The sequence below is a fragment of the Canis aureus genome, chromosome 2, assembly GCF_053574225.1.
Source record: "Canis aureus isolate CA01 chromosome 2, VMU_Caureus_v.1.0, whole genome shotgun sequence".
Classification (NCBI taxonomy): domain Eukaryota; kingdom Metazoa; phylum Chordata; class Mammalia; order Carnivora; family Canidae; genus Canis; species Canis aureus.
In genome coordinates this window covers 59,142,666-59,159,593 of record NC_135612.1, presented here as the reverse complement: position 1 = coordinate 59,159,593, position 16,928 = coordinate 59,142,666, and the positions used below count along the sequence as shown (strand labels likewise).

Here is a 16,928-nt window from a genome sequence, read left to right as displayed (position 1 = left end):
ACACAAGGTACGAGCAGAATCTGAACACAGAATTCTGGCCTGCTCCTGGGCATTGGGCAATCTAAGACAGCAGAAAGAAAAACCTGTACCAGTGATTGTGTGGTCTGAGATGGCTTCAGGCTCCCTAGCTCGAATGCAGGAGAGAAGAGAGGTACACAGAACCTTAAGTCCTTCTGTTCTAAAATCCCGAATTTCTGCTCACATATCCTGTCACCTTTACTGCGGCGGAAGCCTCCATCACATGTGTCCAATCTACATGAAGGCTGGTCAGCAATCTCCTGGGCTTCTGAATTGCTTCCTTGTCTTCTCATAGTGACTGATTGGGATTTGAAGAGGGTGGCTTGTCTGCTTAGGGGATGGCTGCTGTTCTCAGCTGAAGGTGGCACAATGTTGGGAAACCCCAAACAGGAACGTCAGGTAGAAAAGGAAAATATAAAAACAGCAGGGATTATCTGCCAAGAGGGACCCCTGCTCCCATGGGAACCCCAAGCCTCCAGCAGTGATCCTCAAAGTGTGGTCTAGGGCCAGCAGCACCAGCAGCACCAGCAGCACCCGGGAACTTGTCAGACCGCCACATTCTGGGCCACCCGAGATGTACTAAATCAGAAACCCTGGGACTGGAGATTCCCAAATGGCTAAACAAACCAACCACCTATTTTAAAGCGTAAGGTCCTAAGCTCAGGAAGTGCAACTGCAGAAGAACCACGAGTCAGCAGCACCCAGGTCCAGCGGGTGGGATCGAGGCGAGTGGCTGATCGGCTCTCAGCTTGTTTCCCCACTAAAATGCAGATAATACCAGTAGAATCAGCATTCCCGGGGTTAGCAGGAACGCACGTGTGGGCTGGACGTGGCGGTGACTATCTGCTGAGGTCTTTGGCGTTTGCTTAAAAGTCCTAGAGAGCCTCCCTGGACACTCCCAAGCCCTGTAAATCGTCTCCAGTCCCCTGTGCGTGCCCCAGGATGCAAAGACAGCTGACGAATCCTGCCCCCCCCGCAAGACCCGGAGACGCCACGTCCGGGCAGAGACCAGGTGGGCCTCCCGCTCACTGACCCCTCTTGGGTCGTGGGGTCGCGCTGCGACACCTGGATGCCCGCACCCTGTCCAGGGCTCGCCCCACGTGGACGGCCGCCAGGCCCTCGGCACCCTAACCCGGCGCTGCCTTTGATCCTCACCGCTTCCACCCAGAGGTCCTGGCCCCGCCCAGTCGGAGGTCCTGGCCCCGCCCACCCGGGGGTCCTGGCCCCGCCCGACCGGAAGTCTTGGTCCCGCTCGACCGGAAGTCTTGGCCCGGCAGCGGGAGGTCCCGGCCCCGCCCTGCCGGAAGTCCCCGCCCCGCCCTGCCGGAAGTCCCGGCTGCACCCGGCCGGAGGCGGGAAGAGGCGGGGCAGCGCCGCCCGCGGCGGGAAGGGCCGCTGACGGGGTGGGGTCGCTCGCCTCTCCCCGCCCGGCCTCTCCCCGCCCGGCTCGCGGTCGCGCTCCCGCCTCGGGGTGGCCGCGGGGCCGCGGGCTCGGGCTCCGGCCGCCATGGGCAACAAGCAGACCATCTTCACCGAGGAGCAGCTGGACAACTACCAGGTGAGCCGGCGGTCCGGACCCTGCCTCACCCCCCACCACCCCCCCGCCTCCCGCCAAGGCGTGACCTCGGGCGGGACTTCCAGCCTCAGTTTCCCCAGCCTTGCGTGGAGGGCGGGCGCGCCGCCGGGGGCGAGCCAGCCCTCCCCAGGCAGCTCTGCCGCTCCCTCCGAGCGCGTCCTCGGCGGGCACTGACCGTGGGCTGGAGCGAGGGCCCGCCGCGCAGGAGACGTGGTCTGTGCGGAGCAGGAACCACCGGGGGCCCGCCTGGCTCAGTCGGCCGCGTCCGCTCCCGAATGCAGGCTTAGGTTGGTGTGTTGTCTGTCTGTTGGGGTCTTTCCCTCTGGCCCCAGCATGGAGATGCTTGGAGCAAGGAGGCAGGCCAGGTGCTGGTTCCCCGGGCCCCTCCGCAGCTACACCCTCCCACCTCCCTGCTGGACCACCCCGTCCAGAGCCAGGAGACCGGCTGGAGCGAGATCCACAGCCCGCTGCCCACAGTTTCAGGACGGGGTGCAGGATGAAGACCCTGATGGGTTGGGGGGTTCCTGGTGCAGGATGAAGCCCCACAGCCTGACCTGCGGGCTCCTGCAGCCTCCTGCAGCCTCCCACACCCCTCCCCTGCCCTGTGCCCTGCAGCCACCCTGGACTGTCCACAGCTCCCTTGAGGCACCAGGCTCTCTCCTCCCTCCCTTGGTGGGTGCTCTTCCTCGGTGGAGGCCCTACTGGATGCCCCCACCCGACTCCCCTGGGCAGGGGCGCAGGTGGAGTGTGTGCTGTGGGGAGATGAGCACCGCCTGCTGCCTTCACCAGTTTTTATTTTGGTAATGGGCTTGACATGTGAGTCCTGTGATGTGGACAGAGGTGAAGAAAGGCCCCTTTGCCTCAGAAACCCTGGCTGTCAACAGTTGTCAGCTCCACGTGAGGCCCTGGGAAGGCGCCAGAGCCACACTCATGGGCACCTGCTGTGTACCAGGCCCCAGAATGGCTGCCCTCACAGCGGGTGGTTATCACCTGTGTTACAGAAGAGTAGATGGAGGCTGAGGAGCCCATCCCTTCAGGTTAGTTTGGGGGCAGGGCCTGTGTGAGCTGGGTGTCCTGGAGTCCTGCCAGCCAGCCTTCCCAGAGGCCAGCCTTACCAGCCTGCTCTAGGGGAGGGCCTTAGTGGGCTGCGGAGTGCCAGGAGGGAAGGGGGGCTTTTGCTCTGCAAGGTTCAGAGATGGTGCAGGCTTGGAGGTGGGCACAGCCAAGTTCGTAGACCATGCTCACAAGTGAAGAGTGGCCCCGTGGGGGTGAGAGCCTGGGTTTCCACTCAGACCAGCCTGGCATTGGGTTACGGGTTACCCTTCGGAGCCAGGCCCAGTGTTGGATTGTGATCCTCCTCCAGGGCCAGACAGGCTGGAGAAATGAGAGCTGAAGAGACCTGAGAGCCCCAGCCCCCCTCCCTCTGTCCACTGGCCCCTCGCCAGCCAGTGCCCCAGTTACTGCCACCAACCCCCCTCCCCATCCCCAGGGAACCTGAGAGCCCCAGCACCCCTCCCTCTGCTGTCCAGCCAGCCAGCCCCACGCCAGACAGGGCCCCAGTTATAGACACCCCACCCCCATGCAGGTGCCAGTGACTCTTAAGTGCAGGCTTCTCTCCAGACTCCTCTGCCTTCCTGATCAATCGATCCATCCCCCAAACCCCTCAAACTACAAAACAGGGCCCGGCCTTCCCCAGAACCCACCACTGCAGCTTTGGCCCCGCTCTCTGCTCTGTTCTCAGGCTGCCCAGGTGCTCAGTTAAGAGCAAGTCCTGTAACTCACCTGTGGACTCCCCTCTTCTCTCCACCTAAGGATCCAAAGCAAGACAGAAATTTGAATGATTACAGACCTTTTCTTTTGCCAACACCACCAAGCTACTCAGAACCCTGAGAACCTTTTAAGGTTCCTGCCATGTTGATCCCCTGTAAGCTACCTCCTTGCGATGAGTCAACAGAGGACAAAGCAAAACGTCAGTTGATGAGCAGGTTCATGGCAGCTTTGTTGGTAATGTTGAAAACCTAGAGGCACGGGCAGCCCAGGGGGCTTAGCAGTTTAGCACCACCTTCAGCCCAGGGTGTGATACTGGAGACCTGGGATCGAGTCCCATGTTGGGCTCCCTGCCTGGAGCCTGCTTCTCCCTCTGCCTGTGTCTCTGCCTCTCTCTCTCCTCTCTGTGTTTCTCATGAATTAAAAAAAAAAAAAAAGAAAGAAAGAAAACCTAGAGGCAGCTGTTGCATGTGTTCAGAGAGGAGAGAGGTTAGGGTAGGCAGGGCCAATGTCTTCACTGACACCTTCAGTCAGTGAGAGGCTCCACATATGTGGAGGCCTGATTCCTCATACCACCTGCCATATTGAGCACCCACAAGGTGCCAGATCCCGAGATAAGACAGCAGATGCAGTCAGCATACAGTGGTCATGGGTGGGCTCTGTTCCCAATGGACTGTGGTCAAGAATCACAAAGGCCTGAATTGCAGTCAGTCCTGGGCTGCATGTGCAGCTGAGAGCCAGCTAACCACTTCACTGAACCTCAATTTTCTCACCTACAGAATGGGGACAGAATGGGGAGATAACGCCAGTCCCCCTCCCCCCACCATGGCTAATGATGAGGATTGAACAAAATTGGGTAATCAGAGCCCCTGTGGACCAGGCCTGTGATGGTCATGGCCTGGTGGGGGTGTGGTTCTCAGCCTGGGCTGTATAGTGCAGTCACCGGAAGAGCTCTGAAAACTCTGATGCCTGGCTCTACCTCAGGGATTCTGCTTTAATTGACCTGGTCCGTGCTGAAAGAGGGCACAGGAGCTCCCCAGGTGATTCTGCTCTAGAGCTGAGGCCCTCACTTTAGCAGGCATCAGCATCACTGGGAATGGAGGATCTTTTATTTATTTTTTATTTTCTTAAAGATTTATTTATTTATTCATGATAGACACAGAGAGAGAGGCAGAGACACAGGCAGAGGGAGAAGCAGGCTCCATGCCGGGAGCGGGACGCGGGACTTGATCCCGGGACTCCAGGATTGCGCCCTGGGCCAAAGGCAGGCGCCAAACCACTGAGTCACCCAAGGATCTTTAAAGGTGCAGATTCCTGCCCCCTCTCCCCCGAGTTGGTGATTCAGTAGGTTTGGAGTGGGCCCTGAGAATCGGGTCCTGCCGATCCAGGAAGCACACCTTGAAGACCATTGACATAGTTAGGTATAAGTGGTTTTGATAAGGGACCAGGGTCCTGTGAGAAGCTTTTTATCTTTTGCTTGTGGGGCCCTTGGTTTGGGACCCAGACTCTTCCTTCCCAGGGCAAAGGAGAGAGGACAGGCCAGGGGGACAGAGCAGAAGTCAGGCCTCTCCCTGTTCTGGTTATGCTGACACCCCCGCCAGGCTGGTGGGGAAAGCCCTGGCCCTTCTCACTATCTCCTACAGGCCACAGAACCAGCCTGGGGGCTGAGGGAGGTCTGCCCCTGGGGCCTGCTCCAGGTATCTAGGTCTTTAGATAATCAGTCCACACAGCTGAGTCTTAAGCCTGCAGGGTATCCATGCTTGGTGGGGAGGGAGCAGAGGAGCTATGGCCTAAAGCCAAGCCCCACCCTCCAGGTGGGTGGGCAGCATAAGGGTAGTCTACCTTTTGGGTAGTAGCTTGTGGCCCAGAAGGTCACACTGACTATGTGGAGCCTACCAGCCCCCCTCAGCTCTACCGTAGGCACCCAGTGGGTCCCTGGATGTTTGCCCAGTCACCTGTGCCCAGTCACTTGCCCAGTCCAAGCTGCTCCAGTGCCTAGTGGCTTTAGGTCTCATCCTGGGCAGGCCTGGCTGGCTGCAAGGCTGGACTGCATCCGTGAGCCCCTCGTTGGAGCCAGCTCTGGTCAGCACGCTGCCCCAGGAGGCTCTGGGCTCAACAGAGCCTAAGTGCTGCGTTCCTTCGTGGGGCAACAGCTGGCAAAGGTAGAGGGGCCAGGGAGCAGGGATAGGCACAAAGGCCTTTTGCTGGGATCTTTTCACCTCCATACTTACCATCGTGGCCTGGAATAGTGGCCATCATCACCAGGCAGGCCATCCAGACAAAGGCAGGACACCAGAAATGAGTCCATGAACGGGCAACCTTAGGATCTGAGAGCTGCCCCCACCTTGGGAAATGCCTGCCCGAGGGTCCCTGGAAGCCTCTGCCCTTGCATCTGTCCAGATGCCAGCAGTTCCTCCCTGCCCACCTGCCTCCTTGATCCTACTTTCCCACACTCTTTCCCACACTCCTAGCCTCCACTGTCTCCCATGTGACCTCATCTATTCCTGCAGCTTCAGATGCCAGATAGATGCTGTAGCTTGTCCAGCCTGTGTACCTGGAATCCTCTGTCTCTGCACATGAGCAGCTGCCCACAGCCACGCACACACAGTGCCATGGGGCTATAGTGTGGATGGCGCACCCCTGTGGCCCTTACACCTGACTTGTCTCGCAGCCCCTCTCTCTGCTGTCCCACAGGGCAGTCCGCAAATCAGTGGCTTCCACCTCTGACCATTCTATTTGCCTGTGAATGAGCTCCCTCAAGGAGCTTCACAGTCCCCCACCCCATGCACATGGTTCCTGGGCCAGGTCAAGAGCTTCAGGAGGCCGCTTCCAGGGCCCTTTGGGCCAGGGACTGGGTAGGGCAGGGGTTGGGGCAGGCCAGTGAGGGGCAATAGTGAGTCTTTTGCCCCAGGGCCTTCCTGTGAGATCCTGAGGGGAAAAGGAGCCTGGGACTTGCAAGGGACTGTGTGTGTGTGTTTTCCCTTTGCAGGACTGCACCTTCTTCAATAAGAAGGATATCCTCAAGTAAGTGGCTTCTCGGTCATCCTTCGGAGCTGGGGCGGGGGCTGGGGACCTCGCAGGTCTGGCTGTGCTGGCTGGAGGTGTGGACGACCATCAGCCAGGCGGCCGTGAACTTGAGAGCTCCCCACCCGCCTGAGCCCACATCCTTCTGCCAGGAATCGAGCATCTCTGAACTGTGCGCCAGGCTCCAGGCTCCGTGGTGGGTGGTTTCAGGCACCTTTTCATTTTATCCTCACTGTAACCATGTAACAGGAGAATCCTTTTATCCCCACTTTGCGGATGAGGCTAGCAAATGTCCAGTCACTTAGCCAGGACCCAAAGATCTGGCCCATGGCTCCAACTCTGATGTCTTCCTGCTCCTGGGAGGTCCAGAAGTCCAGGCCCTGGCCTGTATGCCCATAGCACTCGTGAGCTGCCCACGGGCTCTTCCCTTTCCAGGACAACCCCATTCTTTGGCTTTGATGCGAGAGATGAGGAGGGGCTGGCAACTTAGGGCCCCAGGATCAGATAGCACGACCCACAGAATGCCAGGAAACCTGGCCCCAGGAGCCTTGCAGGCCCTGGGCCTGAGTTACCAGGTGGCATTAAAAACTGGCAAGGTCACAGGACTACTTGCTTTCCCTGGAGGTCTTAGGGCAGGCTGGGGTAGAGCCAGTAACAGCTTCCCAAGCAAGCTGTGCTGTGTCACTGTCCTGACCACTGTGCTCAGATGGCAGTGTCCCTTGGCCTTTCTCTGCCCAGGCTGCTCTTCAACCTGTTGCTTGGGTAGATAGGAACACCCACTTTCACCACCATGGAGAGGCAGGGTGAGGGGACAGGCCCCAAACTGTGGCTGCCTCCCACAGCCCTGGCCTACCCAACTCTGAACCCTTTAGCACCCCAGCCTCTGTAGCTCAGCCCAGAGCCCGAAGTAGACCTGGATTTCAAATGGGGAGAAAGCACCCCACCTAGCAGCTGGATGTCCCCCTAATTCCCTGCTGCATACTCTGGTTCATTTGGGGCTCTGCCACAGTGTTAATGCTCACTGGGGACCCAAGGGGCCAGGCCTGGTGCTGCCTCTGCAGAGTGCTGGTGTTGAGAGGAAGATGGTTGTAGCAGCTGCTGGGGAGGACTGTGGAGATAGCAGTGTTCCCTGGAGCTGTCTCCTGCCCCAGCCCCTGTGGCTGGGAGGCCCTGGGTGCAACACAGGCTACCTGGGGTCATGGGGCCTCTCCGTGCACCCTCAGGAAGGGTGGTGAGACCAGGCAGTGCGTGGGATAATTGTCTCTGGAGGAACCACGATAGCTCTGTTACCAGTTTGGCGCTTTCACTTTTGTCCAGCTTTCTCTCTAGGCCCCAGCAAGGGCCAGGAGGACTTAACCAGGAACTGACCACCCCTGCTGAGTGAGCCCTCTCCACTGTTCACATCTCAAGTCCAGGCAGGGCAAGGAGAGGGCCAGCAGCAGAGCCAGGCCCCAGACGCAGGGCCCTCCTCCCCCATACCCCCAGCCCACCATTGCTGGTGAGCTGCACCCTGAGCATTCACCAGATGGCGGGATGAAACCTGAGCAGCAGGTTCCTTGCAGCCCTGGGTCATTGATAACTATCGAACTATCGGGCAGGCCTCTTCGGCCACCCTGCCCCCGTCTCAGTGGATCCAGTTGTGGTCAGGGTACAGCTTTTCCACCCCTAACACTGGGCCCCCTCATCCCCTCTGATTTACCCCTCTTCCTTCCTGTGGGTATGCTTGACTCCCCTCTGCCCACAGGGAGCCTATGCTCCCCAGTGAGTCCTTGCCCCTCAGGGCACCCAGTGGTGCTTGCCTGGGTGTTAATTTATCATGCTTTAGTTTTCCCACCATTTTCAGAATTTGTGTTGTTTTAATTACTTATAATTTTTTTTACGTCTTATGTGATACATGATGACTCCAGAAAAATTCTAAAATAAAGCCAATCAAGAGAAGACAAAGTGTTACCCCTAATCCTGCTCCTCACAGAGAATAACCATTAACCCTTCTGTGTATTGAACCTTGTGGTATGTATCAGTCCAGTATTTTTCCTTTGAGAGTGTGTATCAAAATTTTGTATCATGTTGTTTTATAATTTACTTAAAATTACTCTTCCTGGGCAGCCCCGGTGGCGCAGTGGTTTAGCGCCGCCTGCAGCCCAGGGCGTGATCCTGGAGTCCCGGGACCAAGTCCCACGTCGGGCTCTCTGCATGGAGCCTGCTTCTCCCTCTGCCTGTGTCTCTGCCTCTCTCTCTCTCCCTCTGCATCTCTATGAATAAATAAATCTAAAAAAAAAAAAAAAAGAATTAAAAAAAATTACTCTTCCTTAGGCAAAATGGAAAAATAGGTAAGAAAAGAAATGACCTGGCCATGTTATCAATTCATTTAGTTGGACACGTAGATTTTCTGCACATCACCATTATAGTTAGCGCTGCAGTGAATGGCCTCATGGCACCACGACTATAACTCACACCTCAGATTATTTCTTTGAGATAAATTTCCAACAGGTTTCTGGATTAAAAGGTATAGGCACTTTTTAAGTCTTTTGATTTTTACTGCTGATCCGCCATTCCAGCCCTGTGCCCATGCCGCCAGCCACCTCCAAACCCCCCGGCACACTGGCTGTCTGTATCTTTGTCTCTTGCCCCCCAGTCATTCACTTTCCCAAGGTCCTCTCACTCGGCAGGGCAGAGATGTGCCGTACATAAGTGGAGCCCCGTCGGGGAGTTGCTGTAAGAGGGGTCTCTGGTCCCCTCCCCAGTCCAGGGGTTGGTTGCCTTGGGCAGATCCAGATTCTTCATCCAGGGCTTTCATTTGTAGGTTTGGGCAACTATAAAATCTATATTTTAGTTAAACTTAGTTATTGTTAACGTGCACGCTTGTCCTAAATGTGGACCACCAGTCTGTGACTTCCAGAAGAATCCAAGTGTCTGTGATTTCAAGTGCTGTTTGCTATGGACTGTCTTCCCTCACACTGGGCATCCCTGGGCTGTGGGGTGACCTGCTGTTCTTCAAACTGTTTTCGCATCCCAGAGGCCGATACTCCCCAGACATCCATCCTTCAGGGCCATCCCCACCCTCCTGCATTTATTCTGCCCCACAGACCTGTGAACATGTCACATGTTCTCGTAAGTTCTCAAATCATTCCATTGCAGATTGTGGTTAAGATTGTATTCATTTGGGCAGCCCAGGTGGCTCAGCGGTTTAGTGCTGCCTGCAGCCCAGGGCATGATCCCAGAGACCTGGGATCGAGGCCCACGTCAGGCTCCCTGCATGGAGCCTGCTTCTCCCTCTACCTGTGTCTCTGCTTCTGTGTGTGTGTGTGTGTGTGTGTGTGTGTGTGTGTGTATGTGTGTCTCATGAATAAATAAATAAAACCTTAAAAAAAAAAGATTGTATTCATTTTGCAGGACAATGAAGAAATGGTTGTCATGATTATAAGATTCTGCCTAAATATGTTATATCTTCTACACACTTTGTATTTATCTTATACTTTGTTTTTCTGGGGGATTTTGGTGTGTTTTTTTCCTATTGTGAATTAGGTCTTTTATATATATCTTATTTTTGGTTTTTAAAGATTTTATTTATTCATGAGACACAGAGAGGGAAGCAGAGACATAGGCAGAGGAAGAAGCAGGCTCCCTTGCAGGGAGTCCGATGCGGGACTCCATCCCAGGACCCCAGAATCATGACCGGAGCCAAAGGCAGATGCTAAACTGCTGAGCCACCCGGGCGTCCCTGTATCTTTTTTTATTTTTATTTTTGCAAGATTCTATTTATTTATTCATGAGAGACAGAGAGAGAGAGAGGCAGAGACACAGGCAGAGGGACAGATTTTTTTCCTCAACACCAAAAGCAAGAGCAAAGAAAGTCCTTGTGCCCCTGGGGGAGAGTCCTGCTTGGTCCTGTCACCCAATACCTGCTCACTGGCAGGGGACAGGCTTTGGGTTTTTTCCCTCCAGCTCTGTGTATCTAAGCCATGGAACTTCCTTGTGGTTTCAGGACTTTTGGGAATTTGTGACTGGGGGAGTGGGCTCGTGGCTTTGGGCTCTGCCTTAGGTTCAGCCCTCACCCCACTACTCTGGTTTGCTGGGACAGGCTCCTAACCGTCGAAGCCTTGGTTTCCATACCTGAGAAATGGAGAGACTTAACACCCACCTGTTGGGGTGGTTTGGAGATTGAGTAATCCACATGGGGGATTGTTGCAGAGCCCGGCACAGAGGGAGCACTTGCTCAGTGGGGCTGATGTTACCTGTGGGAGCCCAGCGAGTGCTTATATGCTCTGCTGGAGAGGGCTGGGTGGCTGTGCTGCCGGACCTGCTCCGGGGGGATCTTGAAGTGTGTCCTGGCTTTGGGGTAGCAGGGCAGGTGGGGCCACTTCAGTCCCATCCCCAGCAGTCTTGGACCTCACCTTGAGCAGGGTCCCCCCCTGGGCCCCTGGCAGCTTGTCCCCTTGTCTGGCAGCATGTCATGGACATGGCTTCATTGGAACTATGCTGTATTTGGGGCTAAAGTTGGGGGCTGTTCTCTAGGATGTTAGGGGTGTGGATAGGGCAGGAGAGGACTGAATCATCAGGGAGGGACCTCCACCTTAGCCAGGGTCAGGTGGCCTCACACCTTTGAGGTTCTGTGCAGTGTGCAGGTGGACTTGTGTTCTGAGTGGCGGGCTGCCCAGCGAGGTGGGAGGAGCTAGGGACCTGGCCCGGGGTCCGGGTTGGTTCACACTAGCCTGTGGATGTGAGTGGCAGCTTCCAGAGACCCAACCCTCAGAGCCTGACTTGGGGACGGGCCAGCACTGGGCCTGGGCTTCAGCAGCTTTAGGCCTGGGGCAGAGTGGTGAAGAATCCTTGCTCTGGATCTCCAGACCTTCATTCCAGCTATGGGCCCTGGTCTCTGAAGTTGTGTGGTCCTAGACAAATGGCTCTTAACCTCCCTGGGCTGGGGCCATAGTGCATCTGGGTGCAGGTGGGGCAGCCTTGGCCGCTGGGGCTCGGGGGGAGCACCCCCTCCAGCTCTTCCCCTCTGTCTCCCTTGTAGGCTCCATGCACGGTTCTATGAGCTGGCTCCCAACCTCGTCCCGATGGACTACCGGAAGAGCCCCATCGTCCACGTGCCCATGAGCCTCATCATCCAGATGCCAGAGCTCCGGGTAAGAGAGAGGCCAGTGCTGCTGGGCAGGTGGGCTGGAGGTACAACAGAGGCCCCCAGACCTGGGTTGAGGCCGGATCTACCCTTCGTGGCTGTGTGGGCCCAAAAGGGTCACTGAACTCTGTACCTGTTTCCTCCCCTGTGCTCTAAACACAGGAGTTCCATATGTGGGGCCATAGGGTGCCATGCTCACTGCTGCCCCCTTGTGAGATGGACAGTTGGCTCCATGTGGCAGGACTTGTGTCTGGTTTTTTTTCCCTTAAGTTTTTATGTATTTACTTAAGAGGGAGGGGTGGAAGCCAACAAGGTGCACAGAGCCCTGTAGGGCTCGGCCTGAGATCATGGATCACGGACAGGGCCAAGACCAAGAGTCCCACACTCCACTGACTGAGCCCCCAGGCGCCCCCTTACGTCTGCTTTTTTGGATAATTCTGTGTCCTCTTCTGGCTTTGGCCTCTCACAGCAGGTCATCCGCACCCTCCCTTCTCAGCCCAGAATACACACAGGCACATGGGGTCAGCAAGTGTGGGTGGTGTGGGCTGAGATTCTGTTTTCCAGCAAGCTCCCAGGCAAGGCCGATCCTGCTGGACCTCAGACCACACATGTATCTGACACAAAAGTTTCATTTTGTGTGTTTTTTGGTGGTCAAGTGCTTTCCGGCAGTAGGGGAGGTTGGCCATGGGGGCAGGACTCTACACTGCTGTGGGACTTTGCCACTAGCCCCTTGCTAGGCCTTGGATGTGTGACTCTGGGGTCACAGCACCATGTGGCATCCTCTCTGGCCTGTGTCCTGGCTGTGACCTCAGTCCCGAGGGACAGTGAGGCCCAGGCTTGCCCCTGGGCAGGTGTCCACTCTGCCTAGAGAAGCCTGCGCCCTGGCTCAGAGGATCACTGCAGGGGCAGGGGCACTGGCAGTAGCAACGCAGGCACAGAGTGGGAGTGGCCAAGCCCAGTTGGGGTGGGGGACTCTAAAGAAGAGCCCCGAGAGACCTGGGATCAGAGGGAGGATCCCTGGGGCTAGAGGCCCTGAGCGGTCTGGTGATGGCCCGGGTTCTGACTGCCCCTCCGAGTCCTGTTGCTTATCCCGGCCCTTTCTCCGAGCCTCAGGGGCCCCACCTCTGCCTCCCGTAACCCTGTCCCCTGCCTGTGCCCTGGGCCACCTCTTCTCTTCCATCCACGTCGAGGCAGGTACTCCTGTGCACCCCTCTGAGCAGTGGTGGGGGGTGCCCCTGCTTGACATGAGGCATTGCCTGCTGTGAGTGCACCTCAGCCTGGCTTTGCACCCCCACCTGTCATACTTTATGCAGCCCCTGGCACACCAGCCCAACAGGCCCATTTGTCATCCCCACTTTGCAGATGGGGATGTGGGGGCTCAGAGGGGTTAGGTCACTTGTCCAAGGCCACACACATCGTTGCTGTCTTTCTTGAGTCCGCTCAGTCCCCATGTACCCATGTGATGCTGGTTGTTTCCTGCAGGAGAACCCCTTCAAGGAAAGGATCGTAGAGGCTTTTTCTGAGGATGGCGAGGGGAACCTTACCTTCAATGACTTTGTGGACATGTTCTCCGTGCTGTGTGAGTCAGCACCCCGAGAGCTCAAGGCAAACTATGCCTTCAAGATCTACGGTATGGGCCTAGAGGACTGCATACCTGTGGGTGGCAGCATGTAGGGGTGCAGGGGCCTTGGAGCAAGGGGGGAGCCACGTGGACACCACAGGTAGGGGCAGCTGTGCCCAGTGGATGGAACAGTAGGGAGGTGCCGGGTTTCATGAGGAGGTCACAGGACAGGCTGTGAGGAGCCAGCTAGGGAACGTGGACCAGGTGCTGGGGCTCCAGGGCGCCACAGGATTGCAGGTGGGCAGTTCTGGATTCTGAGGTGTGAGCCAGAGGTAGGGGGCTGGGGAGGGGCCTCTGCCAGGCAGCAGGCTCCCAGTGCCACGGTCATGCTGACCACCAGAGGGCACTGGGCTCCAGAGGATGGACCTTCATGGACTGTCTACCCTCCTGAGGTGGAGTTCCAGGGAGGGCTGGGTCCCTGCTAGCAGAGGAGCCCCGACAGGCCTGTCCCAGCACCTGTGGCCACCCTGTGGCTCCGGAGCCTCTCATGCTTTCTCCTCTTGTAGCCACTGTGCCCACATCAGAGGCCTGGTCTGGGTGCACGCAGCACTGCCGTATGTGTGCGCATCAGTGGGTCCACCCTCCACATCTCACATGGGGCATCACTCACAGGGCAGGCTGTCGTCTACCAGTGAGCAATGGGAGTACAGCTGGGTGGGGAGGGGGCAGGGACGGCGGCACCGAGGCTCACTGCTGCCCCAGCTGCGGGACAGCAGGAAAGACACCCAGGACACAGGGCTTGGTGTTGGGGCCTGACTTCCAGCAAAGGTCACGCTCTCCCTGGGCCTTGGCTTCACCACAGCAAAGGGGCACAGGAGTCCAGCCAGCCAGCACATCCCCACAGAGCTTCCCAGGAGCCCCCAGGGGGGTGGAGGTGACTCTTACCCATGCCGACCCCAGAGGCACTCACGGGCCAATATGGAGGTACCTGTCAAGGGGCTGGGCTCTGGGTCCTGGTCCTGACCAGGGATGTCCCTTTAGGTCACATGCCCCTTGCAGGACCTGTTTCTTCATCTGTGTATGGTAGGGACTCTCCCTGGACCTACCACTCAGCTTGTGTAGGCGGGGCCATGAGGCAGAGCGTGTGACATGCCTGCTAGTGGGCACGCTCTTCATCACTGCCCTTCTCGTCAGGGTGTGGCTAGTGGCAGAGGCCCAGGAGCGGGGAGCCCTAAGGCTTAGAAAGCCCCCTGGGGGTGCCAATGGGAATTTGCTGGATAGACAAGTGGGAGGGGCACTCTGGGTAGAGGAGGGGGCCAAGATCCAGAAGCTGAGCTGAAAATGAGGGGAGGGTGTAGTCACTGCTGCAAGCCGTGCGGCCGTGCTTTGGGCAGTGGTGGTGCCTTCTGCCAAGTGTGCCCAGGGGCCAGCCCTCCCTCCAAGGGGCTTCTGAGTCTTCTGACCATGACCAGCCTGCTGGGGGGCCTGCGGGAGGCCCTGTGGTGCAGTGTAAAGAACGTGGTTGGGCAGGGGTGCTTAGTGGCAACAGGCCCAGGCAGTATCCTGCCTCCCCCTCCAAGCAGCTCTCTGAGCTTGATTTAGTCGCTGGCCTTCCTGGGCCTTGCTTCCCTCTGCTCCTGAGGGCACACGGGGCGTACTGCAGGTGTGGCAGGAGGCCTGGTGGCCCAAGCCTCAGACTTGGACTTGCAAGCGTCTCAGGCTAGGTTCATACCTGCAGCCATGGCGGAGGTGTCATGGGATCATGAGTGTTGGCCTGTGGGTTGTGGTAGTCAGCCGGGGCCTGGGCACAGGGTGGCATGTTGGGGGCCCGGCCTGAGCACCCCCACCTACCTGCCCGCAGACTTCAACACAGACAACTTCATCTGCAAGGAGGACTTGGAGCGCACACTGGCGCGGCTCACTAAGTCGGAGCTAGATGAGGACGAGGTGGTGCTTGTGTGTGACAAGGTCATTGAGGAGGCGGACCTGGATGGGGACGGCAAGCTGGGCTTCGCTGACTTTGAGGACATGATCGCCAAGGCCCCTGACTTCCTCAGGTGCGGCCCCTGGGGACGACTGGCCCCCCCTTGGAGTTAGTCAGCCGTGTCCTCCTAAGGGACCGGTCGACACTGGGCTGGGGTTCAGTGAGCTTTCTACTGAGGGCCCTTCCTCTCTTTCCAGCACCTTCCACATCCGGATCTGAGGACACCACCAGGGCATGAGGGCCCCAAAGCCGACCGCCTGGCTCTGTTGTCTACGCAAGTGTGACCTCCATGCTGCCCAGAAAGAGGCTGCAGCCTCTGGGGTTGTACCCACCAACATTTCCTTGGCCCTTTGAGCAAAAAATCCTTAACCAGGGAAGGGGGATGTGGGGAGCAGGGCCCCTCCCAGGCCCTCCCATCTGTGCCCCTGAGCCCCCAGACCCCGGTCCTCTCCCTGTCAGGAAGGGCCCCACTGGGAGGAAAGGCAGAGACATTATGGGGCAGGGGACACAGATGTGTCCTGAGTGCTGGGCAGGCGTCCCGGGTTGCCCAGGGCAAAGTGAAAAGGGAAAGAGGACAAGATTTTATGAGCTATGCAGTCTTCCAAAACCCACAGCTGGGCTGCACCCCAACCCCCCCAATGTGAAGCTGGGAGGATGGTGGGCCCAGGGCTCTGCTCTGTCCCTGGCTCTGAGCCCTGGGCACCCCACCCCCTGCTCTCCTGAGATGTGGAATTTTCACTGGTGCATCCTACCCACACATATGTGAATTCCCAGTAGTAAAGCACTTTGATGTCCCCGTGGTCTGCCTGCTGACACTAGGATACACTCAAAGGTCCCTTTCTCCTTGAAATCCCACCAGTAGTTAGTCCCCTCGGGGTCAAGCATCACCTTCCTGCTTTGGGCACTAACGTTTATTTCAATGCTTGTACTTTGGAGAGGGAGACACATTGGTGCCCCAGGTCTCTGGTGAGCCCCACGGGGGACATTAGGTGAGAATTCACAGAGCACTAACCATATGTCAGACACAAAGCCACTTGCCATGCTGTCCATCCTACACACCCTAGGTGGTGGGGGCTCTCATGTCCCCGATCTTTGAGGTGTGAGGCTGCTGAGGGGAGATGCTCCCCCAGGTGTGAACCAGGCCCAGCACCGTTGAGGGACACAGGCGGGAGCGGTGTGGGCTGCAGCGCTCTCTCTGGGGATGGTCCATCTGTTTTCCACCTCTGCTGCCCAGGGGCCATGGGCGGGGAGCAGCAGACCACCCTGACACGTGGGGACATGCAGGTGAGGGGACAGTGGGACAAAGCAGGAAGGACCCAGGGGGAGCGGGACACCAGACTGCCTGTGTCCAGAGCTGCTGCATGGGCAGGGCCGCTTGCCTGAGTGTGGGCCTGGTGGGAGGGCCCTGAGAGCTGCCCTGGGGGCCGGGACTGGGAGGCAGAGGGCAAGTGAGGGCAACCTGGTCACAGGGGTGGGCGGCACATGCTGGCTGGCTCTCCAGCAACACCCAGGAACGCGTCCTAGCGGACCCCAGGCAGCCAGGCTCTGAGACCTCAGGCAGCTTGATGCTCCTATGTGGGTGTCAGTTTCCCCATCTGCAGCACAGACCGGTTGGAGACAGGCCAAGGGGCTGCTCCTGAGAGCCCAGCACCTGCAGGCTACAACTGTTGCCTCAGGCAGGGGCTCCCCTGCTATTCCCGGGCCTGTGGCTCTGCTGGCCCACTGAAGAGGGCCTGCCCTGGACCACGTGGGGGGTGGGGATGCCGACCCTGCCTATGGTCAGTTCTCCACCTCTCAGACCAGGACACCCTTCCCCTGGGAGAGTGAGGGACGCTAGGGAAGCAGGGGTGCTTTCCAGAGCCTCAGGGCTTCC

General features: G+C 57.8%; 1 protein-coding gene across 5 annotated transcripts; it reads left to right on the top strand.

Annotated features, from left to right (window-relative positions):
* Positions 1–1,390: 1,390 nt before the first annotated feature.
* On the top strand, positions 1,391–15,849 carry CIB2 (calcium and integrin binding family member 2). Of its 5 annotated transcripts, none has more exons than XM_077874773.1 (6): positions 1,391–1,576; positions 6,351–6,385; positions 11,406–11,517; positions 12,993–13,089; positions 14,933–15,128; positions 15,253–15,849. In XM_077874773.1, exons 1-6 carry the CDS (start codon positions 1,526–1,528, stop codon positions 15,272–15,274), a joined length of 513 nt encoding a protein of 170 aa, XP_077730899.1. In that variant the 5' UTR covers positions 1,391–1,525; the 3' UTR covers positions 15,275–15,849. The 5 variants fall into 5 exon arrangements, with proteins under 5 accessions (XP_077730899.1, XP_077730892.1, XP_077730900.1 ...); XM_077874766.1 differs by having other exon boundaries at positions 1,395–1,576; positions 12,993–13,140; XM_077874774.1 differs by lacking the exon at positions 6,351–6,385 and having other exon boundaries at positions 1,444–1,576; positions 12,993–13,140.
* The last annotated feature ends 1,079 nt before the right edge of the window (positions 15,850–16,928 follow it).